The sequence below is a fragment of the Diabrotica virgifera genome, chromosome 6 (assembly GCF_917563875.1).
Source record: "Diabrotica virgifera virgifera chromosome 6, PGI_DIABVI_V3a".
NCBI classification, from domain to species: Eukaryota; Metazoa; Arthropoda; class Insecta; order Coleoptera; family Chrysomelidae; genus Diabrotica; species Diabrotica virgifera.
This window is the reverse complement of record NC_065448.1, coordinates 56,892,671-56,908,189: the sequence shown is the minus strand read 5'-3', so window position 1 is coordinate 56,908,189 and position 15,519 is coordinate 56,892,671. Positions and strand designations below refer to the sequence as shown.

The 15,519-nt window shown below is 30.4% G+C and overlaps 2 protein-coding genes across 3 annotated transcripts in view; both read left to right on the top strand.

Annotated features, from left to right (window-relative positions):
- Nucleotides 1-15,519, top strand: part of LOC126886070 (uncharacterized) — a 263,975-nt gene that overhangs the window by 155,993 nt on the left and 92,463 nt on the right. Inside the window, exon 3 of the mRNA XM_050652914.1 lies at nucleotides 4,735-4,848. Coding sequence (XP_050508871.1) covers nucleotides 4,735-4,848 — 114 coding nt within the window. The remainder of the gene's footprint in view (nucleotides 1-4,734; nucleotides 4,849-15,519) is intronic.
- On the top strand, nucleotides 11,952-15,240 carry LOC114343082 (uncharacterized). 2 transcript variants are annotated; one of them, XR_003654475.2, is made up of 2 exons: nucleotides 11,952-12,033; nucleotides 14,747-15,240. XR_003654475.2 is itself a non-coding variant. In XM_028293903.2 (2 exons), the coding sequence occupies exons 1-2, from the start codon at nucleotides 14,413-14,415 to the stop codon at nucleotides 14,962-14,964; spliced, it is 465 nt and encodes a 154-aa protein (XP_028149704.2). In that variant the 5' UTR covers nucleotides 14,380-14,412; the 3' UTR covers nucleotides 14,965-15,240. The 2 variants fall into 2 exon arrangements, 1 of the variants encoding a protein (XP_028149704.2); XM_028293903.2 differs by lacking the exon at nucleotides 11,952-12,033 and adding an exon at nucleotides 14,380-14,659.

Below are 15,519 nucleotides of genomic sequence, written 5' to 3'. Positions count from 1 at the left end.
CACTTTGTGCTATACAAAGTAGTATTTGAAAGTACATGGTCTCTGAGTTTCTGTTTGCCACGTGTGTTGGAAATTAAAATTTATATTAACTATGGAGTGTTTTTGTGTCTATTTTTGAGTGTGAACAGTTTAAATTTTAAGTCGCCAAATCAAAAGTGAAACCATTCAACGGAACATTTTTGATTAATTTTCGAACATTTTACAAAGTTAGTAAAATACTTGGTCATCAATTCAATGAGGTTCAGTTGCCAGATAATTGTGAAAGTTCTATTGAATATCATTCTTCGTGCTATAATGCTTTGCTTGATTGAAAAAGGGTACCTAAATAAATTATATTACTAAAATTGTATAACGTAATTTTTCTCAACTTTCTACAAATTAAATAATAATGTAATTAATATGTCACATGGCAAGAAATAATTTGCTGCCAAAATAAATCGATTAGTTTAAATTTGAAGTTACGATTGCAATTTATTATGAATTATTGTCAAAAGTGACAGATTTTCTTAAATGGAAATGTATTCATAGACATAAGGGTAGACAGGGAATACAGTGCAAAAAGTCGATAGGTGGTCTATCTATCTCTTTTAACCAAGCGATCCCGCGCATGTGGCAGGCAAAGATAGCTAGACCACTCAATCCATAATATAATTTGCCTGATCTACTATAAATGTATTACAGTGAGGTATCTAAATGATGTTGACATAAATCGAAAGATATCGATTGTAATTGATTGCAGGTACTTTTGACAGAGAATAATCACCCCTTATTGAAATTTCAAAAATTATTTTTTTAAATTGTCCGACTACAAAATCTACCCCTTATTTTTTTCCGACAACAGTCATTCTTGGTAAGGAATAATTTACTTAATTAAATTTCGTCATTGTCGGAAAGCTATTTATCAACAGCATTTTTGTCTATATCTTACCTGTTTAGAATGTCCGACTACGAAAACTTCCCATTAATTTTGTCGGACAGAACTTCCAATTGCGTTTTTAACCTTTCATTAAACTCTCATGCAAAAATCAGACTGCTATTCATCACCAACATAATTCCTGTGATGTGACATGTTCTACATGTCGGACTCGTTAAAATGCCCAACATTTTTGTCGGACAAACACTTTCGCATATATTACATAACGTTGGCTATCGAATAAACTTAAAAACAACTTGCTATTTTTCACAATCATAAACTTGTCAGGACGACACGTTTATCATGCTCCACAGTTAAAACTTCCCCTGTTCCAGTGTTCCCGTGCATCAAAGTTTGTCCGACTAGACACCGTTAAGCTATTAACAAATTTTCAGCTTGCTATTAATCAACTTTTCTTTCTTACGCGGGATCCAGGTCTACAATTTTAAGGCACGCATGTGAAAGTTTTGCAGAATGAGCGAAGTGAATTCTGCAATTCACATGAGTGCCTTAAAAGTGTACTCTTAACAAGCATATCATACAATATTTTTTCTATAAACGTTATAAATTTATAAAATACAATATTTTTGTTAATTGCTGAAACAATGAAACCTATGACCCGTAAAAAATAGAACTGGTTGTCTACACTAGAGGGGAATGTCTAAAAATTCTTATGTCTATAAATTTATAAAATACAATATTTTTGTTAATTGCTGAAACAATAAAACCTATGACCCGTAAAAAATAGAACTGGTTGTCTACACTAGAGGGGAATGTCTAAAAATTCTTAGCGAAAATATTATACCGTTACATAAATTTGTTTTTTCTACAAACGTGTTAAAAATGCAATAATACTGTTTAAATTAAGTTTTAAAAAACCTTTTAAACCACCTTTTTCAAATTGCGCAAGTTGTACTATTAATATTAATATTAATAAATGAAATATATTTATTTTGACGTTTCACAATTTGACAATTCACTTTTAACTGCAGTGCCTTAAAATTTTGAAAGCACTAATGCCTTAAAGTAGCATTTTTAACACTCCTATGGAGTGCTAGAAATTGCATTTTTAACACGGTTGTAGAAAAAAAATTTTAAATTCACTTCTATGAATAAAATATTATTTTAATGTAAAACAAAAAAAATGTAACAACGTATTATAAAACATGACTGCCTTACAAATGTACTTTTTAACACGTATATCATACAATATTTTTTTACACACGTTAGAAATTTATAAAAATCATATTTTGTTAATTGCTGAAACCATGAAACCTATATGACTCGTAAAAGGTAGAACTGGTTGTCTACACTCGAGAGGAATGTCTAAAAATTATTAGCGAAAATATTATACCGTTAACTACATAAACTTGTTTTTTCTACAAACGTGTTAAAAATGTAATAATATAGTTTAAATTAAATTTTAAAAAAACTTTTAAACCACCTTTTTCAAATTTCGCAAGTTATACTATTAATATTAATGTTAATAAATGAAATATAAATATTTTTACGTTTCACAATTTGACAATTCACTTTTAACTGCAGTGCCTTAAAAACTTTAAAGCACTAGTGCCTTAAAGTAGCATTTTTACCGCTCCTATGGAGTGCTAAAAATTGCATTTTTAATACGGTTGTAGAAAAAATAATTTATATGTAGTTTTCTTAATAGGTATTTATGATATAAGTGTTAAAAGTACAATTTTAAGGCACGCATGTGAAAGTTTGCAGAATGAGCGAAACGAATTCTGCAATTCACATGAATGCCTTAAAAGTGTACTCTTAACAAGTATTAACTATTTATAATGGGAAATAAGCACAATATTATTAAAAAATGATTTTTATTAACGTTTCGACGCCCAAATCGGGTGCCGCTGTCAAAATACAAAATACTATTAACATAAACAAAAATGTTGTTGCTTAGTAAAAAAATTCTTCTAATAATTTATTTAATTTGACTCATTTATATCGGCAATTCAGATACATAATATGATACGTTTTAAAGTAGATATATATATATATATATATATATATATATATATATATATATATATATATATATATATATATATATATATATATACTTAACAAGTATATCATACAATATTTTTTCTATAAACGTTATAAATTTATAAAATACAATATTTTTGTTAATTGCTGAAACAATGAAACCTATGACTCGTAAAAAATAGAACTGGTTGTCTACACTAGAGGGGAATGTCTAAAAATTCTTAGCGAAAATATTATACCGTTACATAAACTTGTTTTTTCTACAAACGTGTTAAAAATGCAATAATACAGTTTAAATTAAGTTTTAAAAAACCTTTTAAACCACCTTTTTCAAATTGCGCAAGTTGTACTATTAATATTAATGTTAATAAATGAAATATATTCATTTTGACGTTTCACAATTTGACAATTCACTTTTAACTACAGTGCCTTAAAATTTTTAAAGCACTAGTGCCTTATAGTAGCATTTTTACCGCTCCTATGGAGTGCTAAAAATTGCATTTTTAATACGGTTGAAGAAAAAATAATTTATATGTAGTTTTCTTAATAGTTATTTATGATATAAGTGTTAAAAGTACAATTTTAAGGCACGCATGTGAAAGTTTGCAGAATGAGCGAAGCGAATTCTGCAATTCACATGAGTGCCTTAAAAGTGTACTCTTAACAAGTATATCATACAATATTTTTTCTATAAACGTTATAAATTTATAAAATACAATATTTTTGTTAATTGCTGAAACAATGAAACCTATGACTCGTAAAAAATAGAACTGGTTGTCTACACTAGAGGGGAATGTCTAAAAATTCTTAGCGAAAATATTATACCGTTACATAAACTTGTTTTTTCTACAAACGTGTTAAAAATGCAATAATACAGTTTAAATTAAGTTTTAAAAAACCTTTTAAACCACCTTTTTCAAATTGCGCAAGTTGTACTATTAACCTTTAAACGCCCAAGGGTGGGTAAAAAATGTCCACCTAATGAATATTCATTTGTAACATATTTATTACGTGTTTAAAATATTTTGAAAAATTATTTATTGTTAAAAAGACAGCCCTTTATCGAATGTTAATTTGGTTCTACCGATATTTTTGAAAATAAAAGTAATATCTTGAGTTAAATATGGGTGGGCACAAAAAGTACACCTTTAGTCAAACTTGTTACTAATGGTTTCTATATAATTTCTCGTTGGTAGGAACATAATTAATATAAATATCGACTTATAGTTACATAATCGACATAATTATCCGCCCATAAGGAGGCTGAAAGGAAGAATTTGGAGAAAATCGACAAATCTGAATTACCGGCTTTTACTAGTATGTTAATTTTGATGTACATTGTAATTTTGTCATAAGGTTTGTAAATTGTTTATATTAATATTTTAGAAGATGGTGTGTTTATTAAGCATAAGATTCTTAAGTTTAATCCATTTCTAACCACCCTCAATAAATATATTAGCTATTTTCTGGGTGGACATTTTTTGCCCAACCTTGAGCTTACATGGAACCAAAAAAAGGTTGGGCGTTTAAGGGTTAATATTAATGTTAATAAATGAAATATATTTATTTTGACGTTTCACAATTTGACAATTCACTTTTAACTGCAGTGCATTAAAATTTTTAAAGCACTAGTGCTTTAAAGTAGCATTTTTAACGCTCCTATGGAGTGCTAGAAATTGCATTTTTAACACGGTTGTAGAAAAAAAAAATTTCAAATTCACTTCTATGAATAAAATATTATTTTAATGTAAAACAAAAAAAAATGTAACAACGTATTATAAAACACCTTTTCTGATTTCCTTATATTGTTTCAGTTCCCCCGGAGAAACTGAGTGTACTAGACGAGACCGGAGTCCACATCCCGGATTATATCCTGGGACCCTATAATGAAGGATCCTCCATCAATATAACATGTGTTGCCACAGGAGGTAAGATAATATAATAATCCTCTTTGAGTCCGTCCGCAAAGACCTACCTTATGTTTCATTTAGAACGCCTCATTTCATTTTCTCCTAATATAGTGAACTAGTTTACGAGGTGCACGTTGAATATACTGCGGTGTAATATTTGCTTTGTTGCAAATAAGCAACTTTAAAATATGTAAAAGTATTTTATGTAAAGCAAAAAAATATCAATTTTAATGAACGGTATACTATGGGTATATTAAATAAAAAGAAGTATTTGCTTTTCCTTACAAGTATTTACTTCATAGTAATTAAATAAAGCATTAAAGAAATGACTTTATTCAATTACTATTAAGTAAACACTTAAATACTTGTAAGTAAAAACAAATACTTATTTTTATTCAATAGACCCTATATTATTAATTAAAACAGAAGTTTTTATTTGCATACAGACTTATAAATACGGTATGCGGCAAAATAAACAGTACTGAAATTCGTACTCCTCAAATTTGTATGTGTCATATGCCGAAACGTATTGAGTTGTTTCTGAACGTTGTTATAACGTTTGTCAATATCATGTAAATGTTAGATACTTCAGGATGGTTTTCAGTTTTGCAGAAATTTTTTTTATAATGGAGTAAGTACTATTTTCGGCCATACGGAAAAGGTCACGAAAATGGTCCAAGCTTAAAATCAACAGTGGTTTCAGCAGGACATGATAAGCTGTCACACTGCCAGAGAGTATCTTCGAATACTGTGTTATCACTTTTGGAACTTCCACTCACCAGAACTAACGGCACCAGATGCGTACACATGGGGAATGCTGAAGGGGTCTCCGTTTGCAATTTCGGAAATAAGGACTAAAATTAAAGATTTTTTCTTTCCAGAGGCAGTGGCGGATCTAGAAATTTCCCTTGGGAGGGGAAATTTGTTTAAGGGGGGAACTTCCAATGAAAAACCAACCAAAAGACATAAAAAAGAAAAACTCAGATTACATAAAAGACATAAATAATAACCTATACATATTAAGTTTCCTTAATTTTCCTAACTAGCGTGTTTATTGGGTTGAATTTGTCTTTCTGTGGTTTCGGTTGCATGTGAGCTAACATATTTTTATGTTTAAACAATTTTTTGCTTTAATTTTGGACCTTGTTAGGGTAGAAATTTCCCCATTTTCCCTCCCCGTAGATCCGCCACTGGCCAGAGGGCATCTTTAACATCTGTTTTATCGGAAACGTGCGTCGTCGTGAATGATGTTTGCAAGGTTATATCATGTATTATAGATATATAAATAATCATAAACATTTCAATATTCATTTCAGTACTGTTTATCTTACCGCATACTGTACACACAACCAAACTTACAGGGTGTAACGAAAATACAGGTCATAAATTTAATCACATATTCTGGAACCAAAAATAGTTTTATTGAACCTAACTTACCTTAGTACAAATTTGCACATAAAAAAAGTTACAGCCCTTTGAAATTACAAAATGAAAATCGATTTTTTCGAATATATCGAAAACTATTACCGATTTTTAATTGAATGGACATGTGGCATTTTTATGGCATTAGTATCTTAAGAAAAAATTGTAGTGAAATTTAGACACCCCATAAAAACTTTATGGGGGTTTTGTTCCTTTAACCCCCCCCCCCCCCAAACTTTTGTGTACGTTCCAATTTAATTATTATTGTAGTATCATTAGTTAAACACACTGTTTTAAAAACTTTTTACCTCTTAGTACTTTTTCGAAAAGTCAGTTTTTATCGAGATATTTTGAATATTTTTCAAATCCACCACATATTTGTATATTGTTAAGTACGATTATGGAGACTTGGTAATAGTAGGAAAATTTATTTATGATTTACATTTTTAGGTATATTTTGAACCATATTAAAAAAGAAGCCACATCTCGATAAAAGGTGGCTTGTCGAAAAAATACAAAGAAGCAAAAAAGTTTTAAAAACACTGTGTTTAACTCATGGTATCGCAGTAATAGCCTAATTGTAACGGACACAACCATTTGATGGGTTTAAAGGAACAACACCCCCATAAAATCTTTATGTAAATATATTAAAAAAGTGGCTGCAACTCGATAAAAACTGCCCTATCCGAAAAATACCAAGAGCCAAAAAAGTTTTAAAAATATTGAATTTAACTAATGGTATCACAATAATAATTTAATTGGAACGTACACAAAAGTTTGGGGGGGTTTAAGGGAATAAAACCCCTTAAAATTTTTATGGGGTGCACAAATTTTACTATAATTTTTCTTTAAGATACTCCTGCCATAAGAATGCCACATGTCTATTTTCAATAAAAAATCTCTAAGAGTTTTTGATATATTCGAAAAAATCGATTTTCATTTTGTAACTTCAAAGGGCTGTAACTTTTTTTATGTGCATATTTGTACTAAGGTAAGTTAGGTTCGTTCGAACTATTTTTGATCACAGAATATGTGGTTTAATTATATGACCTGTATTTTTGTTACACCCTGTATAAGGAATCACCATGTATTTCAAAGCAATATTTATTTCTTTTGAAAAAACTTGTTATTTTTGCAAAGAATAAAGGTTTTTATTGAAAATAAACAAATCGATAAGACAATCAGATAGTACCGTTCGGTACAATATAGATTATTTACTTGAGTTGCAAATTGAACGAAAATAAGTAAACTAACTTTTGCGTCCAAAAACGAAAATATGCCTCATGTGCGGTTATAGAACTTACAACGGGGAAACATATTGGTCTTGTGGAGAAAGTAATGTTCTCAGAGGGACATAGCTTTAGAGCTATGCGTAACACAGGGCGTTCTGTCCAAAACATATGCTAGGTAACAGGAACTAGGAAAGCTTAAAAATAAAGCAAGGGAAAGTCGCCAAAAAGTAATAACGGCTCGCCACGATCATTTAGTTATCCCATCAGCTGGAAAACACCCAACCATTTCTCACCTGCAGCTCCAAAGGCAGCTTTTGAAAGCTAAAAGTGTAACTTTTACAGTTAAAGCGATAAGAAGAAGAATTCGTGCCAAGAAGTTTACAGCAGGAGACAGTTATGAGTTCCCGAGTTATCCAGGCAGTACAAAATTGATCGCCTAAATTGGTTTCCTCACCATCAAAACTGGAACATTGGGAATTGACAAAATGTGCTATTTTCAGAAAAAGTCAGGATTGGTGTAAAATCAGATGACCCACGAATGAAGACAAGCAAGAACGAAAACTGTCAGATCTGTTCACAAATATACAAGGGGAAGTATAATGTTCTGGAGAGGAATTGTAATCCGTAAAAAAACTCCTTTAATTTTCATCCAATCTACTGTAACTGCTCACAAGTATGTTGGACCTCAACATACCATTAGAGTGATTAGAGACATCATTGAAGCAGAAGGTATCCCTTATTTGAAGTGGACTGCTTGCTCACTCGAGCTTAACCCTATAGAGTATTTGTGGGATACGCTTAAAAGAAAAATTAGGGCTCGCCGGGATAATCCACAAAACACCGCACGATTAGTATAAGTTTCTCTTGAAGAATGTAGCAATCTACCACAAGTATTATTACGTATTTGTTATTAAATTGCATTAAATTAAATTATGATTGACTTCGTGTGGTCATTTTTTTTTAAATTCCCACGAAATAATAAGAAATATCAGATAATTTCATATAAGTTTGGTTGTATGTATATTATAAATCTAACAGCGCAACGTAATATTATCAGTAGTAATTATATGAGTGCTCTAAAATTATCGATTTGTATCCCGAGTGACACTTTGACAGTTTTAATTTCACGACCCGAAGGAGAGTGAAATCATGTCAAAGTGTCTCGATGGCAAAACAAATCGGTAGTTTTTAAGAGCTCTAGTGTAATTCGGTAAGATTATTTCATGAATAAAACTGTTTTTTAAATAAATTTAAACTAATGTTTGATTGACGTATTCACCTGAATATTTGCTAAACCTGATCATGGTGTTTTCTTTAACAAGTTGTAAAACATTAATTGTCGTTAATGTCACTCAATGTTCATTTTTGCGTAGCAACGAAGTGCATCTAAAGTAAGACTTCACGATGGGAAAGTATCGAAAAAAACTTTAATATCACAAGAGAGTGAGAATAAATTGGCAATAATGCGGGCAATTTTTTGTTGTCTAAGTCCAAGTAATGAAGCTATTTTAGGACAAAATAAGCTGTCCTATTTTAGGACAAAACCTCGCAATTTTTACAGAATGAATTGATTTGCTTGAAAATTTGAGAATAAGTAGTGGATAGTCCAAGGATCAAAATCTATATGAGGCCGAAAGGCGCTTTTACCATGGGGGTGGTTGCCACTTCATGTCGGGGGTGGAAATTTTTTATTTTATTTTGACCGCAAAAGTTGGTAAAAACATTCATTTTAAGCAAAAAACGTTCTATACATTTTTTTGATAAAATTAATAGTTTTCTAATAATAGCTTTTTTAATAATAATAATAGCTAATAATTTTAATAATAATCAGTTTTCTGATAATAGCTCAAAAAGTTTTCGTTTTATCAAAAGAACTGTGCTTAACAAAAATGTATCTTTTAAAAAAATAAACAAAACTGTTTTTTTAATTTTCTTTAAGACCAATGGTAATCGAGCTTTACTTTATTATTTGTTAGCTCTTCTTTGTCAAATGCTAAATATTGTAGTTTCAAAGTCAAAAGACGGGAAAACTATGCATTTTTCGAGGATAACTTATTTAAACTAATTTAAAGTATTTAAAAATATCTATCTCCTGAAATAAAAAAGTAGTTTCTAGCTCAGAAATTAAGTGACTTATAATAAAAAGAATGTCAGTCCCTATTTTTTCAGCGAAAAAGTGATCGGAAACTTCCCCCTACTCACCACCCTAATTAAAATTAGTCATTGACCTTATTTGGTCTTCTTTATTTCTGTATTGTTAATAGGTTCTAGAGGTTTGACCGGCGTATAGTGATTAGTTAAAAAAAATGGAGTTAAAATCGAATAACGAATTTTTGTAGTTTGGTAAAAAATGCCCTTTTCTTCATAATATAAAGATTAGCTTCAGAGATACGAAAAAATATTTAAATATAAAATTGTAGGCTATTTAATTCCCAAGAACATGGTTTGAGAGAAATATTTTACGGCAAAAATTGAGTGAGCTATTACCAATTATAACTTGTAATTACATGCAAAAACCACCTTTACCAACCCTTTCAAAGTCACCCCTTTATATTAATATTAATAGCCTTATAGATCTTATAAAAACCTACAAAATTCTTTTTTAACAAACTTTCTAGGATAAGAATTTTTTTTATTATTTACATTAACGTGCCCGGCAACTATGGCCACTCGCACCAAATTTTAATATTTAGTTATTGCAAAAAAGTCACAAATGTGGGATTTGAAACAACCTTCGACAATTTTGTAGTGACATGAGTGAATGCGAGGCGTCCAAAATCATGGTAGAAATTAAGTTAATTTTAGAATAAAAAGTTACTACTAATTAAACTGTTTTTATTTTGCTTTATTGCCTTCAATTATTTTTATTTTATGCGAAATCAAAAAAAAAATGTTAATGTCATGTTAACGTCATACATCGGATAAAGTTATAGTTTTCTAGGATAAAAAATAAAAAAGTTATGGTAAAAAATTCAATATATTTTTTTGAAAAAAAAAGTAGAAATTCAATTGGAAGCATAATAATGTAAGTTAGCGGTGTTTCTAGTCGTTTGCCTTATTTATTCTTCTTTATTTATGCATTATTAATAGATTTCATAAGTTTGACTGGCTTAGAATGATTAGTTTTTAAAAAACTGGAGTTAACGGATAACGGATTTGTGTAGTTTGGGAAAAAATGCCATTTTCTTCAGAATAGGAAGATTAGCATCAGAGATACGAAAATATGTTTAGATATGAAATTGTAGATTATTTAATTCCCAAGAACTTGGGTTGAAAAAATGTTTTCTACGACAAAAATTGAGTAAATCGTAAATGAGTATAATATCAAAAAACATTGATTTTTTCGATATAAAACTAACACTTTCGATAGCGAATAAATCGAAAACTATTAATTTTATAAAAAAAAATGAATAGAAAGTTTTTTTGCTTAAAATGAATGTTTTTATCAACTTTTGCGGTCAAAATATAATAACAAATTTTCACCCACGAGAAGGGGTGGCAACCACCCCCATGGTAAAAGCGCTTTTCGGCATCATCTAGATTTTGATCCTTGGACTATCCACTACTTTTCCTCAAATTTTTAAGCAATTCGATAGATTCTGTAAAAATTGCGAGGTGAAAAGCTTCGGTTCCTGGACTATCTTGGCCAATAGACGACAGACTTGTTGCCTGACAATAAACACGAAAGGCCGGAGGGCTCGAGTGACTATTCATCATTATCTTTGGCTTTTACCACTCTTTGTGAGTCTTTGTCGCGTGTACTGTTGTCTTCCATTGGTTTCGATTCTGTGCTACTATTTCCCATGGTCTCACTTCCATCTTCTCCAGGTCTTCTACCGTCTGGTATTTCCCAAAACACATTGCTAATCAGTCTGTCGTCGTCAGACCGTACTCAAGAGAGTCTCTAATTTATTGTTGTATCTGCTCCTCCACTTATTTGTCACAGTGTCCCCGCAAGAACCATTATACGGTATTTTCTCCCCAAGCTAACATTTTAAGGTCCCTCTTGTTTTTTTTTAATAACTAATAGAAACCAATTTTTTTGCTTTGTTAGAACATTTGGCCTTAGAATAATTTAAACAATTTATAAAAACTTATATATTTTGCTCTTTTTCTTATTTAAAAAAAAAATAAATAAATTTTAAAAATCATTAGCGTGGATGTCCCCGACCTGATTTTTCAATGAATCCATAGCAATATTTTCATCATGGAGGTTTAATAACTTATTTTGTAATAGTTTACATGTACCCTAATAACCACTTATTCCAACCATACAACAACAGTTTTAAAATGTAATATAAATAACTTAATATGACAGCTTAAAGTTTGTCCCCAACTGTCCGCGTCATTAGCGTGGACCAACAGTTAACAGTTTAAAATTCCCGCGTGATATACCCAACCGGAAATTACCGTTTATATTTAAATTTCTATCCCCTCCAACAATACACTTAAGGTATTTTTCCTGCGCAATATTTATTTAGTCTTCAGAGATACGCGTTAAAAAGTACGTGCACGTGGTCGTGTATTAAGCTTCGTCATTAGAGTGGAGGTAAGTTTTTCAGAAAAAATCAAAATTAAAAAAGTTAATTTATGATCATGTTTGGCACTAATAAATAAGCTTTTAATTAGAATATCTTTCTTTATTAAAAAAATACTGAGGGAATTTTTATAAGAAAATATACACATTTTGTCATTAGAGTGGCTATTTATTTTCGTCATTAGCGTGCACAAATTAAACCACGCTAATGATGTTATGCCATGCTAATGATTTATTTTTTATCTTTGTAGATTACTTTGAAAAACTAACTTTGACTAGTAAATAATGGCACGCAAAAAGCAAAGTGAAGAAGAAAGAAAACGTAAAAAAGGGAATGCGAAAAAAAAGGAGACAAAAAATTAAAAATAACGCAGAAAGATATAAAATAGAGCAGGAAAAAAACATCAAATATATGAAAAAGCTAAGGAAAAGGGCATTGTTAAATTAAAAGAGGATTTAAGTCGCAGGGAACTAAAAGCAAAAAGGAAATCTTGGAAGGAGAATTCAAAAAAATATAGAAACCGGCAGAAATTTTTCAAAAATTTAAATGACAATACACCTCCAGTCAGTGAGAATGGTGAGCCTGAAGAACAAAACCCAGAAGTAAATTTTGAGGAAAATGAACCGTCCACTAGTTTTGCTTCGTCATTTAGTAGTACACCTATTAGCAGTGTAAGCAGACAAAAAAGGGAAGGAAAAAGGGTTAAAAGACGAAACCAAACGAAATTATTTAGGGAACTAAAAAAAACTCAACAGGAAAATAAAAAATTAAAATGTAAATTTGAAATGTATAAAAAAAGATTTTACAGAGCCATTAAGAAAAAAAAGTCGGTTTTATCTCCTCAGTCAAAGGTTACAGAACTACTTAAAAATTCACCAACAGTCCCTAAGGAACTAAAAAGACAATTACTTTTTGGAGAAGCTCTAAAAGAAGATCTTTCTTCTAAATTTTTATCCCTAAAAGATGACAAGTCCAAACAAATATTTACAAAGGCAATAGAGGGTCCCAACTTGAGAAAATATAAACTACTGAAAGATGCCAAACAATTCCTTCCTCCAGGTTTAAGGAGGGCCAATAGGAATAGAACAGAAGTTTTTAAATACGAAAGAAAATCATTTACTGGTTTTAGCTTTTTAAAAAAGACCATACATGACTTCTACTTACAAGAAGAACACTCTCGTATATGCCCTGGTAAAAAAGATACAGTTACAAGAAAATGCCAAAAAATGCAAAAAAGATACCTAAACAATACCTTAAAGAATTTATTTCACAAGTTTCAGTCAGAGTATCCATCATTGAAAGTGTCATATGCCTTATTTTGTAAAGTTCGCCCATTTTGGGTCATCTCTCAAAAATTAACGGGAAGGGATACATGCCTTTGTATACTGCATGAAAATGTAAAATTGCTTATAACAAGTTTATATACAAATAAAATAATATTGGAAAAGGACATAGATACACTTCTTGAAACTTTGTGCTGTTCAAAATACAATGAAGCATGTTTGGAACGAAAATGTGAAAATTGCAAATTTAAGAAGATATTCTACCATGTGGAAGATGAAATGTGGATAAGAAAATTTAAATATGAGAGGTGGATTACGCTAAAAGAAAAACGAATTAGTGTCAAAACTAAAAAGGACATTCTTGTTCAGATTACCAAAAAGGAGAAAGTGAGGTCTAATCCAGCAACACTAATTCAGAAATTAGAACTATATCAAAATAAAATTTTACGACATATTTTGACAATTAACCATCAATATTCAGTAATGAAGACATTAAAAGAAAGCCTAACTGAAAATGAAATTCTATTTCATATAGATTTTTCCGAAAATTTTCTCTGCAAGTATGCAAATGAAGCACAGTCTGTGCATTTTGGAGCATCCCGAGACCAAATAACACTTCATACTGGTATGATGTACCATAAATCAAAAAAAGAGGGTTTTTGTACCGTCTCCAAGTCCTTAAGACATGATCCTGCCTCCATAATGGCACATATGGAAATAATTATAAACCATTACCAGCATGAGTTAGAAACTGAATTTAAAACAATTCATTTTCTCTCAGACAGTCCAAGCAGCCAGTATCGAAATAAAAAAATGTTCTTTTACCTACAGCAAGTCTTACCAAAATTATTTCCACAAATCCAACATATTTCTTGGAACTATTCAGAGGCAGGACATGGAAAGGGAGCTCCAGATGGTATTGGTGCAACCATTAAAAGAACTGCATATCAACTCATAACATTTAACCATGACATAAATAACTTTGATGTCTTTGTGAAATGTATTCAAGAAAACATCAGCAATATACATATCAAATGTCTTAATGAAAATAATATTGAAAAATTTAATGCTTTTCTGCCTCCACTACTAAAACCATATAAAGGGACAATGCAAACACATCAAGTAACTTGGAATCACATTACTCGAGAGCTGAGTTTTAGAACTTTAAGCTGCTTTAAATGCAGCTTTGAGAATTGTATTCATTATGCGATTGAAAATAAAGTAGCGCCGCTACAGTCTTCATATTTAAGTGAGGAAAATGACAATGGAAGAGCCACTGCTCGGCCTACAGGAATAGAAGAATTTAGTGAAGATACCTGGGTTACAGCTATTTTTGATAATGATTGGTATCCAGGTAAGAGACTACAGTTTTTTACTATACTGCTTTTCTTTACTTTAAAATTTAATTGATAAATTTTATTAAGCTATACACTTTTTTCAGGAATCATTGAAAAAATTGATCGAAACATTATGACTGTTAACTTTATGATGAAAAATGGTAAAAGTTTTTTCTGGCCAGATATCGCTGATCGTCAAACTGTGACTACTAGAAATGGAATCTTATGTCAGCTAGTGCATCCACCTGAACCAGTTTCCAATAGATTCTACAAAATACAAGAATATGACTATATTGATAATTTATTTAAATCTTCAGTTTAGATGTTGTATGGTAAAGGAATGAAATCAAGTGAATGGTTTCACATAGCTGATGTTTCTTTTTTTATTATTTCTACATTTTTTTGGGGCAAAATGTTAAAATGAAATGTTCTTTTTTCTTTTAATATAAGTTGATTTTTGATGTAAACTTAGGGGTTGTTTTATTTTTTATCATTAGAGTGGCAGGTAAATCATTAGAATGGACATTTTTTTTCAAAAAACCTATATATAAAAAGAATTAAGCTCAACTTTCTATCACATTTAATTAAGAACCTCTCAAAGTGCTTTATACATTATTTTCAAAAATTTAACAACAATATTTTTTTTAAATCTAGTCAAGCCCAAAAAATGTATTTTGGAAGAAACACCCATACAGGGTGTTTCATTGAGAAACGGAAATACTTTAACGGTGAATAAAGGTTACCGAGCCGGTTCTAGACATACTACATTTTTTGCCCTACCGACTTTTATAAGCGAGTTACAGGGTGTTATAAGTATTTTACCCATTTCTTTCCTAAACCATAACTTTAGAACCACCCTGTATATTTTTTTGATATT